Source organism: Fringilla coelebs, assembly GCF_963513975.1.
Source record: "Fringilla coelebs genome assembly, chromosome: 23".
Lineage (NCBI taxonomy): Eukaryota > Metazoa > Chordata > Aves > Passeriformes > Fringillidae > Fringilla > Fringilla coelebs.
In genome coordinates, this window is record NC_140049.1 from 6707471 (window position 1) to 6729257 (window position 21787).

The window sequence follows — 21787 nt, forward strand, 5'->3', positions numbered from 1 at the left end:
TTACGGCATCTTCTGATGGAGAAATTGAATTACGACAGTTACGTTTGCAAAAGGTGAGAGAATTCATCCCGGGGCCCGATAATTCAGCTGGACGGCGGTGTCGGTGTCACCGCCGCGTCACCCGGGCCCTCGGAGCTCTGTCCCCCCGCGGTACCCCCGGGCTGCCGGCAGGGGGCAACCGAGCGCGCAGCCACAAAGCCGCTCCGCGCGGCCAGAGCGGCTTCCGCCGGCACCCCAGCAGGGCGGCTCGGCCAATCGCAGCGGGCGGCGGCCGTTGGGGCGGGAGAATAGAGAGACAGACAATCATCCTGACCAATCATAGAGCGCTCCTTTTCGGGGCGGGGCCCTGGTGGGGGCGCGGCCCCGAGGCCGGAACCAGCGCTGTGCGTTCCCGTTCCTTCAGCGTTGCTTCCGGTGCCGCCGCCGCCGCCCGCGGGATGTAGCGGCCGGTGAGGGACAGGCGGGGTAGCGGGGCTTCCGCTGTTTCCAGCCCCCCGGGGAGGACCCTGTCGCCAGTCCCCTCGGTCCCGGTAACTGTGCTTTTTTTCCCCCCCAGCGCGGCGGCAGAAGGACGCGGAGGGACCTTCACCGGCTGCCTCGGAGCCGCACGCATCCGCCGCCCCGATGGCGTCCCGCAAGGCCCCCGCCGGGGCGGGCAGCGGGCTTGTGGCCGCCGGCCGAGACCGGGAGCGGGATCGGGAGCGGGAACGGGAACGGGCGCACCTGGAGCTCGCCGAGCTGGGGCCGCTCCTAGAAGAGAAGGGGGACCAAGGACCGACCGGCGCTGCCAGCGTGAGCCCCTCCGAGACCCCCGGGCGGGAAGGGATCCCGAGCCTGGCTCAGTCTCCTCGCTCCCTCTTCGAGGATTATGCCGGGAATCAGCCCGCTATCCCATTAAGAGCTAGAGGAGAACGGCTCCGTGTTCCTCGGGCCGGTCCGTGTTCCGAGCCGGCTTAAACTGCTCCTGCCGAGCAGGCATGGAGCCGGGATAGTCCTTCACAGGGATGTCACCGGGATCGCTGTGTCGGTACCTGGAACCAGCATTCCACAGGACCGGGAATCACCTTCCCGAACTCCTTCCCAGTTGAGGAGAGCGGGAGCTGTGCCGGGACCCAGATCGTTCCGGGCTCAGAGCCGCCTCTGCTTGGGTGGGCCAGCTCGGGTCTCCGGGCTGGGTCAAGCGGCCGTTCCAGCCTTGGTTGTAGGGATGAAAATCCCTATTGCTAATCCCGCTTTTCGACAGGATAAATCTGGGATTAGCATGCCCGGGATGGGTCAGGCAGCAGTGTGTTGCATAAACGAGGGTGACCGGTGGCTCCTGCCTATGCCATCAGAGGGATGAAGCCCCAGGTGCTCTCAGAAGGGCAGGGATGATTCCTCTCCCGGGGGCTGGAACGATTCCCTCTCGGCTCTTCTCGCTGCAGGCCGAGGACCCGCCATGCCCAGTGGCCCGCGAGGAGGAGGAGGAGGTGGTGCGGGTGCTGACCCTGCCTCTGCAGGCTCACCATGCCATGGAGAAGATGGAAGAGTTTGTGTACAAGGTACCGGAGCCTGTGGTGACCCCCCAGTCTTGATTTTGGAGCAGATTCTCCAATCCCCAGGTTTGGAGGGACAGGATGTGTCCACGTAAAGCTCCACGTGGCTGCAGATGGCTCCAGCTCTGCTGGGCTGCTTCCAGAGCATCCCTGGGAATGGTGTGGGGATAGTTGGATGGGGGTTGGCCCAGCCATGGTGGGTGAAAACCTGGGAGCAATTTAGATGTTCCTGTGGGCCTGGGTGGGGTCTGGGAGCCCAAGTGTCAGCTGGGGTGTCACCCGGTGCCTGCAGTCATTGTGGCTCCTGTGCTTCTTCCCTGATCAAATGGGAATTCCCACTGCAGGGAACAGTCTGTGGATGTCGAAGGGTTAAATCTGAGGGTATTAATCACCCCTGACTTCCTGGGGGTCCTGGAATCACTCCCTTCAGGGGCTGGGAGTCAGTCTTTGTGGGAACTGAGGTGGGGGTAAAATCACTCCCTGGGGTGATTGGGAGTCACTGCCTGGGAAGTTCTGGAGAGCAAAGGGCAGGATGTGGGTGAGTGGTTTGCAGGGTCCCACAGGGCACCTGATGTCAGAGAAGCCAAGCTTCCTCTCCCTGAGGAGCATCCCAGGGCTGGGCTGTTGCTGTGGGTGTGAGGCTCTGGGCTGCCCTGATCCTCCTGGTGTGTTGCAGGTGTGGGAAGGGCGCTGGCGTGTGATCCCGTACGACGTGCTGCCCGACTGGCTCAAGGACAACGATTACCTCCTGCACGGACACCGGCCCCCCATGCCCTCCTTCCGTGCCTGCTTCCGGAGCATTTTCCGCATTCACACCGAGACAGGCAACATCTGGACGCACCTGCTGGGTGACTGTGGGGAAGGGGGAGCCCTGGGGCTGGAGGTACTCAGACCCTGCATTAGGATCAGAACGGGCTGGGTGCCGGGTCCTCTCCATGCCCAGGGCTCCCTGTGCAGATCCTGTGCATGCATGAGGATCAGACACGGAGTGCCTGGAGATCCTGGAGCCCCTTGGGAGAGAGGGACCAGGGCTGGGCTCAGCCTCTGCAGGAGTGGGATAGGGAAATATGTCCTGGGCAAAACAGGGGAGCCTCAGAGGATGTTCCTCTGAATGAGTCAGAGGAGGCCACAGAGATGCTCTGAGGGCTGGAGCTCTTCTGCTCTGGAGCTGGGCGGGGAATGCTGGAAATACTTAGCCTGGAGAAAAGAAAGCTCCAAGGAGACCTCAGGGCCCCTTCCAGTACCTAAAGAGGCTCCAGGAGAGCTGGAGAGGAACTTCGGAAAAGGGCCAGGAGTCAGAGGACAAGGGGGAATGGCTTCTCACTGCCAGTGGGCAGGGATAGATGGGAGAGTGGAAAAAATTCTTCCCTCTGAGGGTGGTAAGGCCCTGGCCCAGGTTTCCCAGAGAAGCAGTGGCTGCCCTGTCCCTGGAAGTGTCCACAGCCAGGTTGTATGTGGCTTAGAGCAACCTGGCATCGTGGATGGTGTCCCTGCCCATGGCAGGGGGTGGAATGTGGTGAGCTTTAAGGTCCCTTCCCACCCAAACCAGTCTGTGATTTCATGACCCTGTGAAACAGCAGCTCAGCAGCTCTTTGCCCTGTTCCTGCCCCTTTCCCTGACCCCAGCCCTTCTTGTTTGCACAAAAAAAGGCCTCAGCCAAGGGCCCACTGTGGGTTACTGAGCACCCCTGAGATACATCCAGGACCTCCAGGAGCATGGCCAGGGCTGTTCTTATCCTGGCTTTGCTGAAATTCCCCACTGTCCCCCTGATGTCCCTCTCTGTGTGTTCCTGCAGGGTTTGTTCTGTTCCTCTGCCTGGGGATCCTGACCATGCTGCGGCCCAACATGTACTTTATGGCTCCTCTCCAAGAAAAGGTGGTATTTGGGATGTTCTTCCTGGGAGCAGTGCTGTGCCTCAGCTTCTCCTGGCTTTTCCACACTGTGTACTGTCACTCAGAGAAGGTCTCACGGACTTTTTCGAAGTGAGTCAGCATGAGTGTGGTTGTGTGGTCTCCTGGGAGGTTTTGGGTTTTTGCAGCACTTTGTCTTGGAAAGCACTGCATTCCCAAATGTTTTATCCTTGGGGGAAGGGAGCATCAACCCAATCCAGCATGGGACTGAGGGCAACCATAACAGGGTTTTGGAGGGTCCTGCCTGAGCACCTTAAATGTGCCAGGTCAGGGGCCTCAGGTGCATGATAAAGTTCCTGGGACCCTGCAGCTCCCAAGGGAAGAAGATCCTGGCTCCCACAGGAATGGCCTCTGTGCTTCCAAGGGAACAGGCTCTATGCCCCTTCTAGTAGTGAATTGAGCAGGGGTCTCGCTCTCATGGGACAGCCGGAGGCCATGGCCAGTTTGGCAGGTTCCAGTTTACTGGATGCTTTTAAAAACTTCTGTTTTGGATCCAGTTTGGACTGAAGCCAAATGGAAAGAAGAAACACAAACAGGATTCCCAGGAGAGTGGGAAGGCTGATCAGTGGTTTGTGCCTGTTCCTGGGCTGCTCCAAGGGTCAAGCTCCCATCAGCCTTTGCAATGAGGCTCTCAAGTGACATTCTGCTCCCATATGGCTGTTAAAGGCATTTATTTGGGTGCTGCTTGCTGGGAATCCTGGCCATCCCTTTGCACAACCACCAGAGATCCCATGGGATCCTGTCTCCAGAACAAATCCTGCAGGAGTGCCCTTGTGTTCCTGGGAAGCAATGGGGGCAGTTCAGGGGCTATGTTTCTGTGGTGAGATGAGTAGATGATCACAGATCCATGTGCACAGCGATTTGTTCCTGCTGCTTTGAGCTCCGTCCTCCCCTTGCCCCCCCCACCCCTCAGCATGCCCACTGTGCCCAGGCCCTTTCTCCTGCCACACCTGCCCAGCACACCCCTCCTGCCCAGTGACTCCACTCAGATGCAGGCTGGAGAGTTCCCACACACAGAAGGAGTGGATTTTGGGGCTCACCTGTGGCTCTCTGTCATTGCACCCTGCCTGCAGGTTGGATTATTCAGGAATTGCACTGCTGATCATGGGGAGCTTCGTCCCGTGGCTCTACTACTCCTTCTACTGCTCCCCACAGCCAAGACTCATCTACCTCTCCATCGTCTGTGTCTTGGGTATCTCTGCCATCATTGTGGCACAGTGGGACCGATTTGCTACCCCCAAGCACAGGCAGACCAGAGCAGGTAGGAGCTCCCTCCTCCCCCAAATCCTGGGAGGCACTTTGGGCCGATCCCATTTGGGAGAAGCTCTGGGCACCTGCAGGATTCATTCCCGCTGAGCAGCAGAGGATTGCAGGGAGTGGCTTCCTGTCTTCTCTTGCTGTGCTGGGGATTCATCTCCTGAGCAGAGCCTGAGGTTTGGAGTTTAAAAATAGCCCTGGGCAGGCTGGGGCTGTGCCTTTTCTGCCTTCTCTGGGAAGCAGTTTAGCAGCAGCAACCTGCAGCTGGGGCGGAGGAGGAAGGCATTCCTGAGTTCTTCCCTGCCAGAGACATGCTGGCTGGTCCCTGCCTTCCTGGGGGTGGAGTGGTGGGCTGCCTCCAGCCCCACACCCCAATTTACCCCAGTTTTAATGGCAGATCCCCTCAGCCTTGCTGAGCACCAGGAGACACCTCCCTCCCCAACTCCCAGGGGTCCTGAAGCAAATGTCTCTCAGAACACTGTCCTGGCTACATGAGTGAGGAAAGACCATGCTGAGACAGAGGCCACCTGAGAGCCCTCAGATGAGGGCAGGAGACAGGCAGAACTCACGTCCCCAAAGCTCCTCCCCACTGCATCTTGTGCCCCCGGCATGAGCAGGATCCAGCTGAGTGCCACCCAGAGCCTCTTCAGGCCAGTGTCACTATGGTGCCACTTGTTCTCTGCCAACTCATCAGACACCAGAGTTGAACATTTCAGCTGCTGCTGAGCTCCTTCCTCAGGAGCTGCAAGAAATTACTTTCTTGGAAGGGGTGGCTGTGTTCCTGGTGCAATCCAAAAGGCTGGCACTTTACAAAATGTCCATTCCCGTAGCCAGGAGCAGGAGCTGCTGCAGTCCTGCTTAAGAAACACTGGGTGGGTTCTGCCCAGTGAGCACAGGGGATGTGGAGCTGTGGGTCCCTCCTTTTGTGAAGGATAAGTGCCATGAGGATTGGAGAGGTTTAAGTGTTTGGACACTTTGAGGCACTGGGTGAAATTGTTTGGGGGTCTCCAGTACAGGGCTAAGAGTTGGACACAATGGTCCATATGGGTCCTTTCCAGCTTGAGATATTCTATGAATTCAGTGAAGAAAAGCTGCTTCCCTAGCACAGAATGAGGGATCAAGGGGAGTTTATGGGAGGAGTGGCTCCCCCTCCACAACTGAGCTCTTCCCTGACTTCCTCTCTGGGCCGCAGGCGTGTTCCTGGGGCTGGGACTGAGTGGGGTTGTGCCCACCATGCACTTCACCATTGCCGAGGGCTTTGTGAAGGCCACCACAGTGGGGCAGATGGGCTGGTTCTTCCTCATGGCTGTGATGTACATCACGGGCGCTGGGCTCTACGCTGCCCGCATCCCTGAGCGCTTCTTCCCGGGCAAGTTTGACATCTGGGTGAGTGTGGGGGTGAACAGATTGTCTGGGGGCAGCTCTGGGGTCAGGGGAGGGGCACTGAGGGGCTGGAGGCTGGGGGTGTCTGGCTATGCCTCAGCACATGCTGGCAGGCAGACCTTGAACAGGTTCTGTGCATGGGCAGGGCAAAGTACAGGGTGGAAATGGCTGCTGGGTGCAGGAGTGGGGAGCGGAGCACAGAGGACAGTCCTGGGCCCTTTGGTGTGGTCTAAAGGCTTTTTGCTTCCCTGCAGTTCCAGTCTCATCAGATCTTCCACGTGCTGGTGGTGGCTGCAGCCTTTGTCCACTTCTATGGGGTGTCCAACCTGCAGGAATTCCGCTACGGCCTGGAAGGGGGGTGCACAGATGACTCTCTCCTCTGAGAGCACCTGGTTTTAGTACAAGCTTCCTAAGTGCTTTTTAAACTCTTGTCTTTGCTAAAATCAAAGGAAGACTCAAAACCATTTGGGGTTGTTGTTGTTTTTTTTTTTTTAAAGAAACAAAAAAAAAAAGAAATGGATAAATCCTTTAGCAAAGTTGTTGACCAAATCCTCACCCCCTTCCCCACGCACTGCGCTGGGGCTGCAGGGGCGCTCCTGACTCCTCCAGACAGTGTTTTAGCTGCACCGGGATCACCTGCTGCTCCAACAGCACAGGGAACAGCTTCCTGCTCCCGCACAGCCGAGCACATCCCGCTCCTCACGCACCAGGAGTTCTGCATATCCCCCACAACAGTGCCTGGCTGGGACAGCCCCAGGCATGGGCACACACTCATGTAATTTAAAGTTTTGTCTTTTTTGTTTTGTTCTGTTTTCCTTGACAAAGTAATGTAAACATAAATGAAAGAATATTTAATATTTAATACTAAGCTTTAAGACAACGCGCTGCCACCGCAGTCCTCAGCTCCCTCGCTGTCGGGAGGAAGGACAGTGTTGTAGGGAATGTAGAGCTGCTGTAGCTGATTGAAATAAAAAGGTCAATAGTTCAGTGTCACTGCTGTGTCTGTGTCCATTTTTGAGGTGGGGAAGAGAGGGCTCTGGGCACCACAGGAGCAGAGCAGGAGTGCCCCAGGGCACTGGGATCCCTCCAGCTGCGGTGGACTCTGACCTGGGCTGGAATAAACCAGGAAACTGAGCACTGTGGTGGTGACAGGGCAAGAAATGGCCCTGGTTGGTGACAGCTCCAGGACTGACTTCCCTTGGGGCTCAGTAGGGCAGGAGAGGTGTCACAGCCTGGGTAGGGTGGGGGCAGTGCAGGACTGTGCCCCAGGCAGAGGCTTCTCCTGGTGCACAGGGGACAGTGATTATCAGGGGGTTTGGAAGGGCAGAGGTCAGCACAGTAAAGCCCAGCTCAAGCAGCAGAAGGCCATTGCCTGACCTATGGGTGAAGGAATGTAGGCAGAGGCACTACAGCCCCTGTTCCACCTGTCCCTGCCATCCCCAGAGGTGAGGGTGTCCTTTTGCTGAGCTGTTTGGATGTAGCCCAGCTTTGGAAATCCCCCAGGCTCCAAACTGTATCAGGAACTGCCAGCAATCAATGGCCTCAATTAGTTAATTAATGAGTTACAACAAAAAACCTCACTGGATGTGATTTTGTAACTGCTGGCAAGAGGGAAGGGGTTTCCACAGCTGGAGTTTAAGGACAAAACCACAGAGCAGGTGTGATAACTCTGCTCAGGCCAAGATCTGAGATGAAAAGCAGGAGGCCGTGCTGGCCGCAGGTGCAATGCTTCTCCCTCCAGCCCCGTGACCTAAATCTAACAGGGAAGAGGCTACATTCCAGCTGCATTCACTGCCGGCGCAACATCCCAGAGGAGACTCCAAGACTTTCACTCCAGTCTGTGTCCAAAGGATGACAAGACTCTATTTGGTCCTTGTCTCAAACTTCCTTGTATTCTACCAGACATGTGTAACATTACAGCAATGGAATATATCAGGAATAAATAGATTTTCTTTTCTAAAAGTTCTCCTGAGCAGTTTGACGTTGAGAAATGCTGCAGGTCCTCCAGGCATGGTGTGTAAGGGATGACCACTGGTGTTAAGTACAAACCCCCTCCACATCCTCCAGGTGGGACCACTCAGGGACAGGGAAGGAAGAGAAAGAGGAGGAGGAGGGGGGCAGGGAGGAGGTGGTTGGGGACCATCATTGATACTGTCTGTAGTCGCTGAATGGGGGTGGCTGGAGCTGGGATGGATCCTCTGACAACTGTGGGCCTGGAGGAGGGACAGGGGAAAAGGCAAATAAATACCAAAATGCAGGAGATTCTTCCTATTAACAGAAATCACAGCTAGTTTGTTTATATAAATCCCTCTTAAAATGAATCATAAACCCTATAATTGTTTGGGTTTCATAAAAAGTTTCAAAAGTTGCATAGAATCAAAGACTGGTTGGGCTTGGAAAAGACCTTAAAGCTTATCCAATTCTACCCCCTGCCATGGCAGGGACACCTTCCACTATTCCAAGCTGCTCTAAGCCCCAGCCAACCTGGCCTTGGACACTTCCAGGGTTAGGGCAGCCACAGCTTCTCTGCGATTGGGAAACCTAAGCCAGGGCCTCACCACCATCACAGGAAGAATGTTTTCCCAATATCCCATCTCACTGTGCCTTCTGGCAGTGGGAAGCCATTCCCCCTTGTCTTGTCCCTCCAGGACCTTGTCCGAAATCCCTCTTCAGCTCTCTTTTAGGAAAAGTACACTGTTCAAGCTGCTCCAAAGGCAGACCACTTCTCTCCGAGTTTCATAGAATCCATGGAATTGGGGAATGATTTGGGTTGTAGCAGCTGGTGGGTGAGCCCACGAGGGGAGGGACTATGTTAGATCTGTTATTTGCAAATAGAGATGAGTTGGTGGGAGACGTGGTGGTTGGAGGCCACTGGGGGCATAGTGATCAAGAAATTATAAAATTCTCAATATTTGGTGAAGTCAAGAGGAACGTTAGTAAGACTTTTACCCTAGACTTTCAGAGGGCAGACTTTGGCCTACTCAGGAGACTTATTCACAGAGTTTCTTGGGAAGTAGTCCTTAAAAATAAAGGAGTTCAGAAGGGTGGGCGTGCTTCAAAATGGAGATCTTGAGGATACAGGAACAGACTGTCCCTGTGTGCCAAAAGACAAGTCAATGAGGCAAATGTCCAGCCTGGATGGGCAAGGAGGTTTTGAAAGAATTCAGGAATCAAAAAATCTTTGGAAGGAGGGTCAGGTTTCTCAGGTAGTATTCAAGAGGGCTGCTAGAGCATGTAGGAAAAAAATCAGAGACGCTAAAGCTTAGTTTGAACTCAAAACGGCGACTTTTGTAAAGGATAACAAAAAATGTTTTTATAAATATATTAGTGGTAAAAGGAAGAGTAAGACTAACCTTTGTTCTTTATTAGATGCAGAAGGGAACTTAGGAACTGCAGATGAGGAGAAGGCAGAGGTGCTTAACGCCTTCTTTTTCTCAATTTTTAGTGAGAAGCCTAAAGGATAACTGCCTCTTGGGTTGCTCAATCATATCAGGGAGCAGAATGGTCCCCCTATTATCCAAGAGGAGGCAGTCAGAGAACTGCTGAGCTGCTTGGATATTCATGAATCCATTGGACCAAATGGAATCCACCCCAGAGTGATGAGGGAGCTGGCAGATGAGCTTGCCAAGCTGCTCTCCATCATTTACCAACAGTCCTGGCTCACTGGGGAGGTTCCAGATGACTGGAAGCTGGCCAATGTGACACCCATTCACAAGGGTGGGAAGGACAATCCTGGCAATTATAGGACTGTCAGCCTGACCTCAGTATCCAGTTAAGTCATGGAACAGTTTATACTGAATGTCATCACACAGCACTTACAGGACGGCCAGGGTATCAGACCCAGCCAGCATGGGTTTGGGAGGGGCAGGTTGTGCCTGACCAACCTAATCTCCTTTTATGACCAAGTGAATTATCTTGTGGATGTGGGAAAGGCTGTGGATGCTGTGTACCTGGACTCCAGCAAGGCCTTTGGCATTGTCTCCCACAGCACACTCCTGGAAAAGCTGCAGCCCATGGCTAGGAGAGGAGCACTCTTTGCTGGGTTCAGAACTGGCTGGATGGCCAGGCCAGAGAGTGGTGGTGAGTGGGGTTGCATCCAGCTGGCAGCCAGGCACCAGGGGTGTCTCTCAGGGGTCTGTGCTGGGGCCAGCTCTGTTTAACATATTGATTACATGGATGAGGGAATTGAGTCTTTCATTAGTAAATCTGCAGATGACACTAAGTTAGGAGCCTGTGCCCATCTGTTGCAAGGTAGGAGGGCTCTACAGAGAGACTTGGAATGGCTGAATGGATGGGCTGAGTCTAACAGGATGAAGTTTAGTAAGTTCAAGTGCCCAGTCCTGCATTTTGGCCACAATAACCCCCTGCAGCATTATAGGCTGGAGACGGTGTGGCTGGACAGTGCCCAGGCAGAAAGGGACCTGGGGGTGCTGGTCCACAGCTGGCTGAACATGAGCCAGCAAGAAGGCCAATGGCTCCTGGCCTGGATCAGGAATGGTCTGGCCAGCAGGAGCAGGGAGGTCATTCTGCCCCTGTACTGGGCACTGGTGAGGCCCCACCTTGAGTGCTGTGTCCAGTTCTGGGCCCTCAGGTTGGGAAGGATGTTGAAACACTCGAGCGCGTCAAGAGGAGGAGAATGAGGTTGGTGAGGGGCTTGGAACACAAACCCTGTGAAGAACGACTGAGGGTGCTGGGGTTGTCTAGCCTGGAGAAAAGGAAACTCAGTGACCTTATCACTCTACAACTTCCTGAAAGGTGGCTGTGGTCAGGTGGGGCTGGTCTCTTTCACCAGGCAGCAACTGACAGAACCAGAGGTGACAGTCGCAAGTTGCATCAAGGGAAATATAGGCTGGATATTAGAAAAAAGTTTTTTACAGAAAGGGTGATAAAGTTCTGGAATGGCCTGCCCGAGGAGGCGGTGGAGTCACCATCCCTGGATGTATTTAAAAAAAGACTGGATGTAGCACTGGGTGCCATAGTTTAGTTGAGGTGTTAGGGCATGGGTTGGACATGATGATCTTTAAGGTATCTTCCAATCTGGTCATTCTGTGAATTCTGTGACCTTAAAGCTCATCTTGCTCTACCCTCTGCCCTGGGCAGAGATACCTAGCACTAGACAAAGTTTCTAACAGGGAAATCGACCAGAGGAGGGAGAGGGAAACCTTCCCAGTCATCTAAAGGAGCTGGAAACATGCACATTAGTGCTTCTGAGGTGACCTTGCCCCCTCTGGAAAAGTTTAACCACGGTGACTTGCCCAACAATAAAGCAACCAGTGAAATGGAACAAATGTGGAGTCAGCTTCCTGAGCCACTGCCTGAGCCACTGGAGGGAGCAACACAGCTGTGGTGGGACAATCCAGAGAGAATTAATTGTCATGGACAGATGATATACTTTCTCCAAGGCAAATTAATTTTCAAGCATCTTTTAAAAACTGAAATTGTCATAGTTTAGGCTGGATGAAGAATATTGGTGAACAAACCCAGGAGAGGATTCACTTGGGAATTAGTGACCTACTACTCATCCAACACCAGTGGTTTGTGTTCTTCCCAAAATAAGGTGGAGCATTTTCTCCTATGAGGAAAGGCTGGAAGAGTTGGCAATGTTAAACCTGGAGAGCAGAAGGCTTAGAGACCCTTCCAGTGCCTAAAGAGGTTCCAAGAGAGCTGGAGAGGGACTTCGGACAAGGGCCTGGAATCACAGAATAAGGGGGAATGGCTTCCAACTGACAGAGGGCAGGGTTAGATGGGATATTGGGACAGAATTCTTCCCTATGAAAGTGATGAGGGCCTGGCCCAGATAGCCCAGAGAAACTGTGGCTGCCCCATCCCTGGCAGTATCCAAGCCCAGGCTGGACGGACTTGGCGCAACCTGGGATAGTGGAAGGTGTCCCTACCTATGTCAGGAGGTAGAATGAGATGGGCTTTGAGGTCCCTGTCACCTCAAACCAGTCTGGGATTCTTTGACAGAGGTATTTAGGATTTTCCACAGGAAGCATTCACACAACAGTCTGTGACTCACTGAGAGTTCTGCTTGCATTTTACTCGGGAAAGAAAAAAGAGATGTAGATATTGAAGCAGTTTAGAAGAGAATCACCACCACCCTTTTTGGAAATCTTCTATCTGTACCTGCCAGGTCTTCATCCTCTCATTTACCTGGGGTTCCCCACACAGACCAACGCCTGCCAGAACCACCCCTCTTTTGCACAATTTGCTGCCTGTCATTCCCTCAAACCATTGTGTCTCACCCCTGAGTAAAACCCTTCTGCCACCATGTATATGGCAGAAGCCAGGGACAGCAGGGACATCCCTGCTCTCAGCCATGCCACCTCTCGTCTCCCAGCAGGAGATAATCTCATGTCATCAGCACCTGCAGCTCCTTCTTGGCTTTCCACAGCCTCAGGAGCTGGCAGGGTAGTGTAGATTCACTCTAGGATAAAATGACTGCCAGGGGCACATCAGCAAAGCAAATCCTTGTGACACATCCTCTGCCGGCTCCTTACCATTTGGGAATTGTGTGGAGGCAAATCTTGTCAGCAGAATTCCAGCTCCTTCAATCAGGGCCAGGAGAATTCCTCCCATTGCAGCAGATCCAACCATGGCAACAGGGCCATCTGGAAATGAAAAGCACAAACCAACACTTAATTTCTTTGCTGCATGTTAGAATCCATTGAATCCCAAGATGGTTTGGGCTGGAATGAACCCTGAAGATCATTTTGTTCCACCCCCTCCATGGGCAGGGACACCTTCCACTATCCCAGGTTGCTTCAAGCCCCATACAACCCAGTCTTGGACACTTCTAGGGATAGGACAGCCACAGCTGCTCTGGGTAACCTGCGTCAGGGCCTCACCACCCTCTTCATGCTTTAATCTCTCCTAAAACAGACTCAGAGCAGTAATTTTGCATCCATTAAGCTGCATTAAAGGATAATTACTGGGCAACTCCCCCCGTCCTCCCTTCAAGGAACACTGGGAACATTTGGGAGCCTGATTATTACTTTCCTAAGCACATGAAAAAAGTTTCAGATTATTTTTCAGCATCTGAGACAGCAAATGCCAATTAGAGTGTCACTGTTGCTTTGCTATAACAATGAAAACTGTACATTTAGAGAAAAGGAGATTTTCAACTGATATCCCCAGTTTCTTACTTCTTGCAGCTAAAATGGCTCCAGTCAGGGCTCCGCTTGTGATGGAATTCCAGGGATCTTCCTTCCCTCTCATTCTGACCATACTGCAGTCAATCATGGAGAAGAGACCTCCCCAGACAGCAAAGCTCCCTGTTCCAAATCAAACAAAAGCCACTTTGGAGAGAACTGAGAAGCCAGTTATGCTGCATAACAGATGCTGTGGTGTTACTATGCTCCTTTTCAGACATGAAGTAAATTCAAACTCATGAAGAGCCAAATACAGGTTAAAATCAATACAGGGAAATTTCCAACTTGACATGTCATCATCCCCCTCTCACCCCATTTTACATATGATCTCACTAATCTACAATTAACTACAGAAAATTTATCAAACTGTGATTATAATGGAACTTTCATCCTAACAAAGTCAGATTAGCTAAGGGAACTTCCAGACTTATCCCGTTTTAACATACTTCCTTACAGACAATGATGGTGAGTTATGTCACACCTCACACCTCACCCAACCCTGCTCCTGTGGCCTCAGGAGCTTGGCATCCTACAGCACATGCATGGATATCCCCAAGTTCTATTTTTCATCCAAGCTTGATCACTCCTTGTAATGAGTTAGTTTTATCTTAACCCCTTCCACACCATGAAGACGCTCCAGGGAGCTCTGCTGTTTAAGATATGACCATTTATTACAGCTGGCTTATCACTCCAGGAACATGGACTGTTTCCTCCCAACTAAACCCATTTTGGATATATCAGAACTGTATTTACCCATTGCTTGGGCCAACAAACCTGCTGAGATTCAGCACAGGTGTCAGTGCAGCTGCACCATGTTACATTCTAAAACTGTTATCTAACAACAGTCAATTCTGTGCAACAAAACCCCAAAATTCATTACCTCCCAGTTGTGGAGCTCTGGTTTTAATAGCTGTCAAACTGCCCCGCAGCCGGTGGTTTACACCCTAAAATAAGAGAATTCAGACAAAAGAAAATAGTAAAATCTTACAGCCAAGCTGAGTCTATATTGCAAAACCCTGCCACAGGCCCAACACATTTCTGAGCGCCCTCAGCAGCTTTAAGGAGATGAGACGAAGTGTACTTTACACCTATCTCACTATTTATCACTCCCATACAATATTCCTGTCAGGTACAGATGGGAATTACAGTCACCAGGCAGGAAACAATTTGGGTTCACAGTCTCAGTGGGACTGAAGGAGGCATTACAGTAACATTTTACCAGGATAAGCAGTGATTTTTCACATGTATAATTTTTTCTTCCCAGCTGCTGGGCAATCCCACTAGTTGTCCTATGTTTAGTCATTCCTGCAGGTGCAACTGTAGGTGTCTTTGTAGTCAAGAGAAGCAAAGTCATGCTGAGCCTTCCAGAGTCCAATACTCAACATGTCACCAGGACCCCACAGAACAATTGCACATTCTCCCAGACTTTAACACGGTTTAAGGAATATCCACCAAGTTTTATTTTTGTTACAATCACTCAGAAGTGGGGATAGGTATATTTAGCAAGTCTTAAACAAAATTAAGACTCTAATTAAGCACATAGTCCTTTGCAAGTGAAGTGTCTAGTTTGGAGACAGTTATTTATTAAACGAACCTCAAACCAACAGCTTATTGTCAGACTAATATCAAAAACACCTTATCTAAGAAGCCAGAGAAATTTTAAAACTAATGTTCAAGCAGCAACTGAATCTGAATTTATCAAATGTCTCTGCAATGGGTTTATAGCCAAAATTTTGCAGCAGATTTCGCAAAAGTGAAAACCGACTTGTATCAGCAAAACTTCACTTCCATGTTTACTCACTCTGCATTGAAACCAAATCCAAGCATTAAGAAATTGAGCTAATAAAAATGGCAATGATTAAAAAGAGATTAATTAAAGAAAAATATACCCTTTAATATAAATCTGAAGGAGAAAAAGATTCTTTGAGTCATTTCATGTTTTAAAAGAAAGGGAAAGGCCAGGAGAGGAAGGAGAGCCTAGGCTTCATGTCCCTCCGTGCAGACAGAACCATAGGCAGACGAATCTTTCCTGCTGCACTTCCCATCCTGAGGAAAATGTTCATCAGTTAGGGAGGAACAAGTGACCAGTGTCCTGCTGCGGACACCAGAGCCAACGGGGAAGCAGCAATTTTATCCCAAAAGATGAAGAAAGATCTTGAGCCAGGACAGATTCTCATGGTCTGGATTACCAATGTAGAGGCCTCTAATCAGCCCTGCTCCTTGCACAGGGAAATATTCTCCTTCCCCTTCACTGCCACACTCCCTGGGGAAGGACAGTGGAGGAAAGACTGCAGTCAATGCACATTCAGAAGATTTTACTCACCACTGGGGAATTTCTGAAGCCTTTGATAGCCTGGAAAATGCCCCCTCCTATGGCTCCCATGGTGAAGGCCCCTCCACAGTCATCCACTATCCTCCAGGGACTGGAAAGAAACATAGAGATCAAAATATTAAATCCCATCATGTTAAACCATGTAAGTGAGTGGGATGGATCCAGCACTTCAGCACTGGTATAACTGGGATGAAGACTGAGCCTGGTGGCTATACCATCTCACATCCAGCTAACTGAGCAGGCAGCAACAAAAAATCAAGAATATTACAGCAAAACAGACTCAACCTTTGCCAGAGTCTCCTGGCCCACTTCCCCGGAGTGGGAAGTACCAAATATACAGAAATGCCTGAACTCCTCACACAAGGCAGAGAGACATACCTCCATCATGGAAAACTGCAGAATTCCAGCTCTGCCCTACACTATTTACATAGTGTAAATAGCTTTAAATTCCCTGACCTCATTCTTCTCTTGACCTACAGAGAACTGAGGTACTAAATTCCATGATACTCAGCTCCCAGGTGGCACAAAACACTTTTTCTTGAGTCACTCATCCTTTTCATTAGTTCTGCTCATTTAAATGAGACTTCAAAGTCATCTTTGCTAAGCTGGAAAGGTTTTTCCTGATGCATCCTGGATCTTTGAAGTCCATTCAAAAAAGAGAGATCTCCTCAGAGGTATAGCACCCGCAGTTCCTGCTCCAACACCACAGAGCAGCCAGGAAAACCTTGCATAGAACCTTGCATAAAACCTTCCTGCAGCACAGGCTGTCAGTACCTGACAAGGGACCCTTATTTACAGGTTCAGAACCTCTGCCAAGAACTGGAGCCTTGCAACCCAAAACCAAACTCCTGAATTAGGTGAGCTTTAAGATGCCATTAACTTCAGGTGTCACTGTGCGTCATTTCAGAGCACAGAATAACGAAGTTGTTTGGTTTCTTTCATCTTGTATCTAGATCTTCCAGCCAAGCACTTGGGTGATTTAACTCCTAAACTGCCAATCATCAGAAAATGCAAAAATCAGCCTACAACACCATGCAGGTCACAAATCTGAGCACCATGGCAAGCTCAGTGTTTCTGTCAGGCAGGAGCCTTAATGAGCACTTCCAATTTCACTTGTAATGTCATGTTTCTGTTCCTGAGGATCCCCTATAGGTTCCAGCTCCTGCACATGAGGACATCATCCTGACCTGTCACTTCCCCACCGTACAGACCTCCCCTAGCAAGGGGCGACAAATCCCCCTCACTGTGCTGCAGGCTTTGCCACAAGGCGTTTTCTTCCCGGAGAAAGTATCTCTAATTTTCAGTCCCTCCCCCTGAGTGTTTTCCCAGGCTCCTCGCATTCCCAACCTACTTCCAAACCTCCTCCTCCGCAGCCAGCTCTGTGCCCTACAAAGAGAACTCCTGCGTGCACAGGTCACACTCAAGGCTGGCTTTGCTTTTGTACCTTGGATTGCTGGGTTGTTCCCAAGGCAGCAGGACCCCACCCAAGTGTCACCACTGAGTGTCCCCAGTGATAGCTACATCCAGGTCCCAAACCCATAAGGAAGCAGGGGGGGTGTATTTTATCCTCCACCACCTCCTGTTTGTCTGCCATGCCTGCATATGGTCTCACTTTATCTCATTACAACCCCCTCAGCCCTAACTGCATTCAATAATTCAACAGCTTATTTTCCTTCCACTTTTTCCTGCATCAGGAAAAGGTTCCAGGCACACACTTGTCCAAGATGCCAAGATGAAAAGCAACTCACATCATTTTTCTCAGGGATTTTTTGTTGTTTTGTTCTTACAACTCCTGTGCAGACTTTTATCTCCTCTGCTATGAATAAAACATCCCAACCCTCTTCCTTTGTTAACTCTCTGAGAATGATCTCGTTAAAAGGCTTTCTTGGAAATCTAAATGGATTATATAAAGTGGGCTTCCCTTATCCATGAAGTCAAGGAATTCCAATCTACAAATCATGGCTACTTTATTCTTGAAGCCTTGTTAATGAGACCCCAATCAGGGAATGCTTCCCTCTTTAACCTCATTAACTGCTACCTTCAGGGTTCCTAATTTTCTTTTTAAACTACTCCTCAAACTTTTCTGAGCAGCTTTTAAATGAAAGAACATCTTTAATCCCAGCACAGTCAGCATGTGTCAGCTCCTCCAAACTCCCTCAGAGCTGACACAAAATACCTCCAGCCTTGACACTGCCTGACCTCATAAAGAATTGGAGAAGAAAAGAGATTATTCCATTGTTAATCTGGCATTTATCTACAAGGAAAACATTACTGTTAATTGTTTCTCTGACTCGGAATGGAGCCCTGGCTATAGGGAAATGACATGTGGATAAGGTTGGGCTCCTGCTCCTAATGGCACCAGAAATTTCTCAAAGATGAGGAGAGCAGAGGGCAAGACTTCACTTTTCCCAGGGCTACAGGACAGCCACACACCAGCTCTGGCTGCCTGGGAGAGAGGTGAGTCCTCCCTCCAAGCCCCACAGCATCCTGCAGCCTTCCTGAATGCTGGATAACAAGGGGAATCAGAGGCCGCCACAGTTTAAATGACCAAAGAGGCCTTTTCTCTGTGCCAGCAGTTCATGGAGACCCAGCCTGACTCCAGGACAGCAGCTCCCAGAGGTTGGGTAACAGGAGGACCAGCAGCCAAGCGGCCAGAACAATGGGGGACACCAACAGCCTCACATGGCTTGGCAGCAAAACATCCCAACTGCACAGCATTAAGGACACAGCTTCATGCTGTGCCTGGGGAGGGTGAGGAGGATATTAGGAGGAGTTTCTCAACAGAAAGGACTGTCAGGCAATGGAAGGGACTGCCTAGGGAGGTGATGGAATCCCTATCCCTGGAGGTGTTCAAGGAATGACTGGACATGGCACTCATTGCTCTGGTCTGGTAGACAAGGTGGGGTCACAGGTTGACAATGGCTCACAGGTTGGACTTGATGGTCTGAGAGTTCTTTTCCAGCCTAAGTAATTCTGGAATTACCTGGAGCCCACAGCAATCTATTAATAAATACTATTTACTTTGCTCATGTCCCAGATGGTATGCTGTGAAAAGGCAGGGGTGATGTTTAATGCGTGTCAGCAGAGCAATCTGCAAAGTTTGGGAAAAGCCTCATGAACAGTCACAGGTCTCTGTCTGCAGAGGTGAGCAGAATCTCAGACTGATCTGGGCTGGAAAAGACCTTGAAGCTCATCCTATTCCTTCCCCTGCCATGGGCAGGGACACCTTCCACCACCCCAGGTTGCTCCAAGCCCTAGAGTCCAACCTGGCCTTGGACACTGCCAGGGATGGGTCAGCCACAGTTTCTCTAGGCAGCCTGGGCCAAGGCCTCATGACACAGGGAAGAATTTTTTCCCACTATCCTTTTTCCCACCTAACCTTGCCCTTTGGCAGTGGGAAGCCATTCCACTCTGTCCTGCCTGTGACTCCAGGCCCTTGTCCCAAGTCCCTCACCATGATGAGAAACTTTGCCCCTGATTCAGTAACCCTGCACCTGAGCTTGCATTTAATCCTTTTACTACTCAAATACAACCTTTGACTTGCAATAAATGTGGCTGTGTAGGTCTACAAAGACAGTACTGAACCATGACAGGATTCAGACACTGCCAGCTTGGCATGGAGGGGGCCAAGCTAGGCTTATGGAAATGGAGAGTGAAAAGGGCACGGCCATGGGAGGTGTGACGGGGAGCCTGGGGGGCCAAGGATGAGGGAGGACTTGGGGACTGAAGGGAGGCTGAAGATGAATTAAGGACAAGAGAAGGCTGAGGTGGGGTGTGGGAGAGACTGAGAGTGAGGGGGGCTGTAGATGAAAGGAAGGCTGAGATGGGAGGCTGAAGATGGTAGCGCTGAGAACTGGGAGGGCTTTGGATGAGAGGGAGGACTGAGGATGGGGGCACTGAGATGGTGGCGGGGGATGAAGGGGGGACTGAGGACTGGAGGGGCTGTACATCGGGGAGAGACAAGAGGCAAACTGAGAATGACGATTGAGGACAGATGATCTGAGATTGGGAGCAGAGGGGGAGCAGCCTGTGGGGAATGAAGAAGGGACCGAGAATGTGAGGAGCTGAGAAAAGGGGGAATTGAGGATAGGGAAGCCGATGATGGGGAACTGAGAATGAGGAGGCACTAAGGATAATGGAGGACCGGAAGGGAAGCTGAGGATGAAGGACGGAGGCAAGGCTGTGAGTAAGGGGCTGCTGAAGGACCGAACGGGGGACCGCAAGTGCGGGGCGCGCCGCCCCCGGAGGCGCAGGTCGCAGGACCCCGCCGGCTCCTCGCCGCTCCGGGAGGCCGCGCGGGGCTCGGTAGCGGAGGGGTTTGGCTGCCCAGGCTCCGAACGGGCCTCGCGGCACGGCCGGCACGGCCCCCCCGCCTCCCTCAGGGGGCCCCACCAAGGTCAACCCCGCCCCGCCAACGGGGAGCGGCCCCGAGGAGCGGCCCCGAGGTGCGCCCGCACCGCTCCCCCGCCCCGCCTCTTCCTGGCGCTCACAGATCCCGATCCCGATCCCGATCCCGATCCCGATCCCGATCCCGATCCCGATCCCGATCCCGATCCCCTCACCAGGGCTCGCGAGCGTACTCCTCCATCTTGCTCGGCCCCACCACCTCCCCGCACGCGATTGGCTGCGGCGGCCCCGCGCTGGCCAATGGCAGCGGAGGGAGGGACGAGGCGCCGATTAGGGCCGTATCTGCGCGTGCGCGATGCTCTGGCCCCGCCCCCGGCGCTGATTGACAGGCGCAGTGACGGTGGGGGTGTCGCCCAGCCGCGAGGCGAGGAATGTCCGCGCGAGGGATGCGTTGGGTGCGATGGACCTCAAATTCCATCCAGTGCCACGCCTCGCTATGGGCAAGAACACTTTCCACTATTCCAGGGCGCTCCAAGTTCCGGCCATCCTGACCTTGGACATTGCCAGGCATGGGGCAGCTACAGCTTCTCTGGGCAACCTGGGCCAGGGCCTCACCATCCTCACATGGAGAGGAATTCCTTCCCAATACCCCATCTAACCCTTTGTCAGTGGGAAGCTTTTTGTTATGTCACTCTAGGACTTTGTCCTAAGTCCCTCTCCAGCTCTTTTAGAAACTGTACCTGTGCGAGTTGCTCCAAGGACAAACCATTCTGCTCCGAATTTAACGGAATCAAGGAGTGGTTTGGGTTTGAAGAGACCTTAAATCTCATCCCATTCCACCTCCTACCATGGGCAGGGACATCTTCCACTAGACCAGGTTGCTCCCAGCCTGTCCAACCTAGCTTAGAAAGTCAGGGTCCAAGCCCTGCTACATGAGCTGGGCTGATCTCACATGTCCCAGGGGATGTTCTTGTGGTCCTGCGTGCAGCTGGAGCTGGGACTTGACATTCCTATGACCAGGTCAGTTTCCTAGGCAGGCAGACCTGGAATCCAGAGAACAGTGTCTGTGCCGGCGGAAAATTCCTGGGCAGCTTGCAAAGCTCTCAGCACAAGATGAGGGTATTGCCTCTTGTCCCATCACTTTTTCCCCAGAACCAGCTCTACCCCCACCTGGCTCCACCCTCCTGTCAGGGAGCTGTGGAGAGTGAGAAGGTTCCCCCTCAGCCTCCTTTTCTGCCTTGAAGCCTTGCCCAACCCAGTGGTTTGCAGACTTTCTAAGTTGTAAATTGCTTATTCTTTTCCACTCCTAATTTAACAGTACGCACTCTGCTCTCTTTGTAAGGGCAGCAAATCATTCGGTAGCAAAAACTGAATGCAAAACAGGTTATTCTCTAGTGACTTAATTGTTTTAATAAGTAATGGTCTGAAGCACCACGAAGGAGCTAGAATGCTCCACCTGCTATGCTGGGTTTTGATGCTTTAAAAGACTCCTACTGTTTCATGAGCAGGTGTGTTTGGCCTCATTTAAGGTGGGGGAGTAGAGGTAATGCAATTTTGGAGATTCCTGGGAATCTCCAGGTATTGTGCTGTAGTGGACACTGAGATGGCTAGGGCCCCATGGAGGATGTAAGCCTGAGATAAGCATTTGCTGAGTCTGTATAGCTAAGCCTGGAGTCTTCACTTAGGTCCTCTGGCCTAGCTTATCTCTCTGTGACCCTATAGGCTAGTTTTCCCTAACCCTTACAATTGGTCAGTTTTCAATCCCCCCTAACCCTATATAAGCAGCCACCCTGGCCCATTCTGGTAGAAGAGCTGCCGTCGGAACCCTTCGCGAACCCCCTGCAAATAAACCATCGTGGAATCTCTGGGGCT

General features: G+C 51.8%; 2 protein-coding genes across 3 annotated transcripts; one reads left to right on the top strand and one right to left on the bottom strand.

Annotated features, from left to right (window-relative positions):
* The first annotated feature begins 363 nt into the window (after positions 1–363).
* On the top strand, positions 364–7252 carry ADIPOR1 (adiponectin receptor 1). 2 transcript variants are annotated; one of them, XM_084220765.1, is made up of 8 exons: positions 364–449; positions 557–792; positions 1425–1541; positions 2212–2383; positions 3331–3517; positions 4519–4706; positions 5895–6088; positions 6340–7252. In XM_084220765.1, exons 2-8 carry the CDS (start codon positions 625–627, stop codon positions 6466–6468), a joined length of 1155 nt encoding a protein of 384 aa, XP_084076891.1. In that variant the 5' UTR covers positions 364–449; positions 557–624; the 3' UTR covers positions 6469–7252. The 2 variants fall into 2 exon arrangements, with proteins under 2 accessions (XP_084076891.1, XP_084076892.1); XM_084220766.1 differs by lacking the exon at positions 5895–6088.
* A 691-nt stretch (positions 7253–7943) lies between these two features.
* TIMM17A (translocase of inner mitochondrial membrane 17A) lies at positions 7944–20230 on the bottom strand. The gene is made up of 6 exons (XM_084220767.1): positions 20131–20230; positions 15560–15659; positions 14117–14180; positions 13231–13359; positions 12586–12696; positions 7944–8298 (listed from the first exon to the last, which is right to left on the bottom strand). Exons 1-6 carry the CDS (start codon positions 20154–20156, stop codon positions 8228–8230), a joined length of 501 nt encoding a protein of 166 aa, XP_084076893.1. The 5' UTR covers positions 20157–20230; the 3' UTR covers positions 7944–8227.
* Between the last annotated feature and the right edge of the window lie 1557 nt (positions 20231–21787).